The sequence below is a fragment of the Colobus angolensis genome, unplaced genomic scaffold, assembly GCF_000951035.1.
Source record: "Colobus angolensis palliatus isolate OR3802 unplaced genomic scaffold, Cang.pa_1.0 Scaffold11, whole genome shotgun sequence".
In the NCBI taxonomy this organism is placed as follows: domain Eukaryota; kingdom Metazoa; phylum Chordata; class Mammalia; order Primates; family Cercopithecidae; genus Colobus; species Colobus angolensis.
In genome coordinates, this window is record NW_012112030.1 from 8,750,415 (window position 1) to 8,758,753 (window position 8,339).

At 42.7% G+C, this 8,339-nt stretch overlaps 1 protein-coding gene across 1 annotated transcript in view; it reads right to left on the reverse strand.

The window, feature by feature from the left end:
- Positions 1-8,339, reverse strand: part of HEBP1 (heme binding protein 1) — a 27,065-nt gene that overhangs the window by 11,286 nt on the left and 7,440 nt on the right. Inside the window, exons 2-3 of the mRNA XM_011953982.1 lie at positions 4,201-4,339; positions 2,117-2,297 (exon numbers count right to left, since the gene is read on the reverse strand). Of these exons, the coding sequence (XP_011809372.1) occupies positions 2,117-2,297; positions 4,201-4,339 (320 nt within the window). The remainder of the gene's footprint in view (positions 1-2,116; positions 2,298-4,200; positions 4,340-8,339) is intronic.

Below are 8,339 nucleotides of genomic sequence, written 5' to 3' on the forward strand. Positions count from 1 at the left end.
TGCCTGTAGTCCCAGGTACCCGAGAGGCTGAGGCACAAGAATTGTTTGAACCTGGGAGGCAGAGGTTGCAGTGAGCCGAGATCATACCACTGCACTCCAGCCTGGGTGACAGAGTGAGACTCTGTCTCAAACATGAGCACTGAATATTTTATATTACAAATTAATGAATTACTATCAAAATTTCAGAAAAAATAAGGTATTGTGACTATATTTAAAAAAATCTTCAGTAGTTATCTGAAATATTTATGAACGAAATAATATAATGTCTGGAATTTGCCTAAAAATAATCCAGGGTAGGGCTGGGTGAATGCTGTGAAGAAACACAAGACATAGAATTGGCCTTGAGTTGATCACTGCTGTTGGTAGGGGATGGGCACATACGGTTTCATGATCTTGTATGCTTCTACCTTTCTATAAGTTTGAAAATTCCCATACTAAAAAGTTAAAGACAAAAGAAAACAATATATATCCACTCATTACCCAGGGTCTGGTAAAACAAATGATCAGAAACTAGCCCCATCTGCTTGAAGTCTTAATGTGAACTGATTCAATCATGTCTGTCTCATTCCTTATGAAATAAGAATGAACAGACAGAAGGGGTAATTGCCAAAACCTGCTTCAGGTCATAAACATTAGGTAATATATAAATAGTATCTTAGTAAATACTGAAAGATATTTAACAATAATCCTATAAGGTTACATTACATGCACACACACACACATCATATATAGGAGGTTATATTATCAGCACTTAACAAATGGAAAAGCTAAGTCTTAAAGCGGCTGAGTAACTTCCCAAGCATCATCCTGCTAGTAAGCAGTAGAGCTGGAATTCAAATAAAATATAAGTTTATTATATTATACCTGCTGCTTCCCAAACACAGGAAACAGAATGGAAAAGACAAGCAGACATCTAACCCAGGGCACAAGATTTAAGGAGGTGCTCACTCTCAGTCCCCATCCTGCACTTGGACAGCTGTGAGAGTGAGTGCTTCCTTCAATGCTGCACCCTAGGTGCTTCTCCACCCTAGGAAAAGATAACGTTAAGTTAATTTGCTTTCTTCACACCCTCTGAAGGGAAGCTGGGAAGTCCGAATGAGGACTGCAGGACAAGCACAGGAACTGAGGCTCTGGTGCCAGCTCCCAGCTGCATTACATTCACTGTCCTCTGGGGGGCCCTGCAGTCACCTGGCCTAGGACGGCACACAGCAGCCAAGCTCACATTCTCAGAACATTCACAGAGCTCCAGGGAAAATGGTCCCACCAGCAGGTGCAGGGTTGCAGTAGGGCAGCCAAGTCTGGAGGTCCCTGAAAGTGGACCAATACTCAGTACAGTGCAAGATTATATGTATATGAATTTTTCAGGAGGTTGCTCCCGAGCAGAGCCAAACCACCTATGGTTACTTCTGGTGAAGATCCTGGTCTTCCCCTGAGCCTGGTTTGGTGCCTGTCACATGGGAGGATTTTAGCAAATGTGAGGAGTCATCAATGATCTAGAAGAGACTTGGTTTCTGAGCGCAGGCTGGAGTGTGAGGGACAGAAACTAGTAACCATTTGCACCTGCTATTCTCTATAGTCAAGGGAAAATGACCCCTCATGAAATCCTGGAAATAGGACCAGGATGACAAGAGAACAGATGTGTGCTCTGCTCAAAGGACTGCTGCCCAGGAACAACAAGGAGGGTGGCAGCCCAGCTCTGGCAAATACTCCCTGCTCTCTGGCATTAAAGGGAGTGTGGGGTAGAAATCAGGTATTCCTCAGCCCTTTACGCTTCCCATGTGTCCACGAATGCAGACCACGGCTTGACTTAAGATATTTGCTGAGTCTCCTAGAACTCTGCTATGGCTAATGTAGACATTCATTGTAAACTTAAACAAGGCTTCAGCTCTATCCATGAATTTGGCAACTGGCCAAGGCATTTATTCTGATAAAATGCAAATGTGTGTGTCCTGCAACCTGAAGAAATTACAATGAGGAACTGTTAGGATTCAGCATTTCCTACTTAAATTAATTCAGCAACCATAAAAATTTGATGCTAATGCTTGCTAGAGGGGACGTAAGGAGTGGTACAGGAATCAAGTGCCACCCATGGATGCCCGAAGGATCATCTCCTTACATGGAATAGACAGTGATGCCTTCCCGTTCCTCAATCTTAACGCTTTTGTCACTGGGAGCTGGTGGGTCACTTTGAAACTGGTTTGGAATCCGGAACCAGACTTTTAATTTCTTCTGCAGAGAGCCATCTTCATTGGGGAATACGGCAAAGGAAATAGGGACTGTCATCCCCATTCCAATTCCTGAAAACACAAAAACACAGAGTGAGGCAGGGATCAGAGACAGAGCTTGCTCAGGGCTGTGGAAGACACATTAGTTTCATTTGTCTTTCAAGGCGGTATTTTTTGTTCTTGAAATTAACAATGAACATTTCAAGTGTTAAAAATACATAGAAATACATGAACATCTGTTATTTGTATATGCTGTTGGTAGGAGTATAGTGGTACAACTCTAAAAAATGATTTGGCAATATATATCAAGACTGCAGATTATCACTCTCTCTCTCTCTTTCTTTCTTCCTTCCGATAGAGTCTTGTTCTGTTGCCCAGGCTGGAGTGGAGTGGTGTGATCTCGGCTTACTGCAAACTCTGCCTCCTGGGTTCCTGGGTTCAAGCGATTCTTGTGCCTCAGCCTTCAGAGTAGCTGGGATTACAGGCAGGCACCACCACGCCCAGCTTATTTTTGTATTTTTAGTAGAGATGGGGTTTTGCCATGTTGGCCAGGCTGGTCTTAAACTCCTGACCTCAAGTGATTTACCCATCTTGGCCTCCCAAAGTGCTGGGATTACAGGTGTGAGCCACCATGCCTAGCCAGTATTTAATTACTGCCTATTTAAAATATCAATCTAAAATATGGAAAAGGCTATAGGTAATAAGATACTCATTACAGCAGAATTATAAATTCTGTTCAGAACAGGAATACGTCTATGTGAATTACAGACACATGATGCAGTATAATGTAGCTAAGAATTATGCTTAAGAAGACTCTTGGGCACTAGTGGAAAATAATTATGAAATAATAACTAACAGAAGCAGGATATGTAATTGTAGGAACACTAAGATTACATTAAAAAGCCCTAAAAAATATATTCAAAAGACAACATTGATTGTATTGAATGAGGGAATTAGGGAATACTGTTTTGTTATTTTCAAGGTTTTCTTTAGTGAGTTTTATAATTCTTATACATATTTTCATCTAAAAAAATGTTAAGAAGGAAAAGATTTCTTCCTGACTTCCTACAGGTTAATGTATCTTCCGAAGTCTGATTACTTTAGCCCTAGTAAAATTTTTTTTTAAAGCAAGTTTATTAAGTAAGTAAAGGAATAAAAGAATGGCTACTCAATAGACAGGGCAGCTCCTAGTAAATGTTATTAAGGATAATACATGTTTTTAGCTCTTTAAATTATCAGCTTGAGACATATCCTAAAAATTAAACATGACATCTCCTTTTTTCCCCTTGCTTTCTGGCCCATTTTTGTTTTGCAGTGATTCCAAAGTGCTACCCAAATTAGAGGGCTTCTTACGAGTCAAACTCATTTTAAAATATGGTTTACATCTAACAGGTATACCTTTCATGAGACTTCAGGCTTATCATTTTAAAAGTAGAGAGGTGGCCAGCATGAACTGCCAAGTTTTTAAGAGCGGGATAGGCTAAGAATTCTCAGACCCTTCATGTGCCAGACAGGGTCTGGAACCCCCCTGCTCACTGAGCCTAAGGACCCAGCAGAATTTGAGCTACCAGGGGCTGACTCTGGGGATCTCCAGCCTGATGCTGGCCTTGCCTTGTGCTGTAGCTCAGCTTACTGTGGGCACACGTCACCTAGTCAACCAATCCAAAGACAAAATAAGCACTGCAAGGTTAAAAAAAAAAAAGAGCATATGGTCCCACACCTGGGAGTGAAGCAGGAACTCAGAGATATTGAGCAGGGATGCCTTCAACTGAGGGACAGGCTGGACTGATACCAGAGTGGTTTCCCCAGATTCCTGCAATACACTGCTTGTTCACATAGTGCAGGAGGTTTGCGGGTTGCTGAAACACCTCGCTACAGGTGCCTTGTAGCCCCTCACTTATGTTTACCACTGATGAGGTGAGACCTTGCAAAGCTGGCCCCCGAGACCAGAGCCACATCCTGCAGGGGTACTCACCCTTGTCATTGGTGCCCCCCGCATACTTTGCGACCTTGGGCATTGCTTCCCGTAGAGCCTCATCCACAGGCTTATCTGTCACTTCTACTGTGGCAAATTTGCCTCCTTCACAGGCCCTTTCTTCATAGGAGACTTCTTCCTAGAGAGAGAGAAGGCACAGTGTTTAAGAGTTACAAAGTAGCAACTTGCGATGTCTCTAGAAGCAGTAACAGAAGGCTGAAAAGCTTTCCTTTGTGGGTATGGCCATAGAGCAGAAGGGACAGGCTTGAGTATGAAGAGCTGTGAGAAACAGGTTCTGGGATTCTTGTAAAGAAAACATTCAAAGCAGGAAAATCTTATACTTGATATTCTTGGGGAGATGAGAGAAGATATTGCATCCTGAAAACCAGAATGCTACAAAAATGGAACACTCAGAGAACGAAAGAGCTCTCAGAAATTAAAAATCTGGTAACAGAGAAGAAAAATTCAGTAAATAGGTTGGAAGATAAAGTTAAACAAATAAGAGATCCAGAAAAATATAAAAAAAAGAAGAACTTAGAAGGGAGGAAACAAAAAATACAACGACCACAATCCAACAAAACTGTGAAGCCCCCAAGATTAGGTTCATTCTAGTAGGAGGACTGCAATTCAAGAAGAATCCAAGTTCAGCTGTCCCTTGGCATCCTTGGGGGACTGGATCCAGGACCTCTATGGATACCAAAATCCATGGATGCTCAAGTCCCTGATATAAAATGGTATAGTATTTTGCGTATAACCCACACACATCTTCCTATATACTTTAAATCATCTCTACATTACTTACAATACTTAATACAACGTAAAACCCAAATAGTTGCTATTCTGTGTATACACACACACACACACACAAACACACACACATATATATTTTATTTATTTTATTTATTTTTGAGACAGTGTTTCGCTCTGTCACCCAGGCTGGTGTGCAGTGCTATGATCGTGGCTCACTAGCCTCGACCTCCTGAGCTCAAGCAATCCTCCTACTTTGGCCTCCTGAGTAAGTGGGACCACAGGTGCATACCACCATACCCTGCTAATTAAAAAAAAATTTTTTTTTTGGTAGAGTCTCCCTATGTTGTCCAGGCTGGTCTCAAACTCCTGGGCTCAAGCAATCCTCCTGTCTTGGCTTCCCAGTGTTGGGATTACAGGCATGGGCCACAATGGAAACCGCCTTTGCAAAATTGTAACTGAGGAAATTATGACAGTAAAAGAAATCAGGCCGGGCGCGGTGGCTCAAGCCTGTAATCCCAGCACTTTGGGAGGCCGAGACGGGCGGATCACGAGGTCAGGAGATCGAGACCATCCTGGCTAACACAGTGAAACCCCGTCTCTACTAAAAAATACAAAAAACTAGCCGGGCGAGGTGGCGGGCACCTGTAGTCCCAGCTGCTCGGGAGGCTGAGGCAGGAGAATGGCGTGAACCCAGGAGGCGGAGCTTGCAGTGAGATCCGGTCACTGCACTCCAGCCTGGGCGACAGAGTGAGACTCCGTCTCAAAAAAAAAAAAAAGAAATCAGACTTCACTGACTCTATCTTGTTTCTAACCCTTAAGCTGTCCTTGTGGGATTCCTGGGCGTAGGCCGAACTAACTGTGGGAAGGAATTCAGTTCATGGTTTGACTCTGAAAGAAAATTGGTAACAGCCCTTTCCCAATAAGACCCCCTTCTGGCCTGGGGTCCAGTCTGACTTTGCAGGACTAATAAATTAGCTACAAGATTAGAAATTACAATTTAAAGGTCATGCAGCCTCTGGCTCCAAGAATCTGAACCTCCTCAAATTGCTCCTGGGGATAACATCACTATTGTAAAATCTAAGATCCGTGCTGGAGATATTTTCCAGACTCTGCACTCGATCGATCAGCTGACACCATTCAGATCAGTCATCTGGCCCAGCCAGTTCTGCCATTGCACCGAGGAACAGAAGACAGCAAGAAAACCTAACTTCAACTCCTCCGTGATTCCATCTCCAACCTGACCAATCAGCACTCCCCACTCCCCAAGCCCCTACCTGCCAAATTATCTTTAAAAAATCTCACCCCCGAATGCTCAGGGAGACTGATTTGAGTAATAACAAAACTCTGGTTTCCTGCAGAGCTGGCTCTGCATGAATTACTCTTTCTCCATTACAATTCCCCTGTCTTGATAAATTGGTTCTATCTAGGCAGCAGGCAAGGTGAACCCAATAGGCAGTTACACCACGCCTGGCCTCTACTGTTGATTTATGTATTTTTTATTACCGTATTGCCATTTAAAAAAAAAAATATTTTCCATCTGTGGTTGGTTGAATCCGTGGATCCAGAACCCACAGACAGGAAGGGGTGACTGTAGTTCTGTTCACACCGCGCTCCCAGACACAGCATATCCTCTCCCAAACTCTTGTCTCACTAAATCACAGCCTCCCAATCTGCTTAATGCTTAGCTCCACTGTCTCCTTACATGTAAATCCTTCTTTCATCTCCGCATCACCACTTTCTGCATTGAGGCCCTGTCCTTGGACTACCCTTTCCCTGGTGTTTAGACTCATTATGGACCTCCGCAGCTCTCCTTCAGCACACCTCCTGCTCCTTGCCACGTGATCGCTCATATAATTTAATTTTGTATTCCTGGACATACTGTAAGGAAGTATCCTTCAAACTTTGAAAAAAAAATTACAATCCACAAGAAGGAAAGCATTTTTAACAGGCTGTCTTATCATGAACATACACATAGTCAAAATAAAGTTTCACAAAGTAATGCTTTACCCTTATGGATGAGATGCATCCTGGTTCTTTTTTGTTGTTGTTGTTCCTTCCCCTATCCTGTTTTCTTCTCTTCTACTCTACTGGAATGAATTTTATTCTATCCCATTAGAAGAAGAAAAGTTGGTCTATGTTAATTTTACCATCTGGTAATGAAACGTTATTATAGTTTTAACAATCTGCAATAAAGCCTTTATGGGCAGAAACCATACCACAAAACTTTACATGTTAGAAGTGCAACAGACATTTATTTGATTAAGGTGCTGTCTCTCCTAATAATGATTATGAAAAACAGACACGTGGTAGGGAACCTGGCTGCCCTAGATTGGTCAAATAGGTTTTCATATAATATCCTAGAGTGAAGATTCTCAACTAGGGAAGAGGGTGTGACTCCCAGGGGGACAGAAGGTGTCTCTGGAGGAAGGCAGGAGTGTAGGGCTGTGAGTGGCAAGTGTAGTCTCAATGAGCATATTTCATATTTCTTTTATTTTTGAGACAGAGTCTTACTCTGTCACCCGGGCTGAAGTGCAGTGGTGTGATCTCTGCTAACTGTAACCTCTGCCTCCCAGGTTCAAGCAATTCTTCTGCCTCAGTCTCCTATGTAGCTGAGACTACAGGCATGCGCCACCACTCCCAGCTAATTTTTGTATTTTTAGTAGAGATGGGGTTTGCCATGTTGGGCAGATTGGTCTCAAACTCCTGATCCCAGGTGTTCTGTCCACCCTAGCCTCCCAAAGTGCTGGGATTACAGGTGTGAGCCACTGCGCCCGGCCTTAATATTGCAATTTTAACCCTGAGTGCCAAGTTCCTACTTAACCCCCACTTCACATGGGGTAGAGGAAATTGCGCCAGACCAGGAATCATGAGGCAGCAAGTCAGCCTTGACTTTGGGGCACCGTGCCGAATCATTCTGAGGCTGCTGTGAAGCCCTCCATCTGGTGACTCTGACACTTCCAAAGAGCCTTCAGTAGCAAACTGTTAAATAAACTTAGGGTGTTTTGCTCTTTCTGTTGCAACAGAGAATTCCAGAATCCCCCTTTCATTTGAGTACACACCTACTCTTGGCACTTGTAATGTTTTAAATTCCAAAAACACTATCCTGTGAATCACAGAAGTTCAGAACCTAAACTGGTTTTAAAGTTTACCTAATCTAACTAATTTTATCAAGGAGAAAATGAAGAACCAGAGAGAGACTAAGCTGCTCAAAGTGACGTAACTACTGAATGGTAAAACTGAAACAAAAATTCCAGTTGCCAAACTCCAGTGTACTTTAGTCTCATATTCACTGCAAGTTTCTCTATAGCTATGGGGAGTGAAGTGAGCATTTAAACCTCTCTTTCTTTTCTTTATCCTCCTTTTTTTCTTTCTCTTTTCTTTCTTTCTTT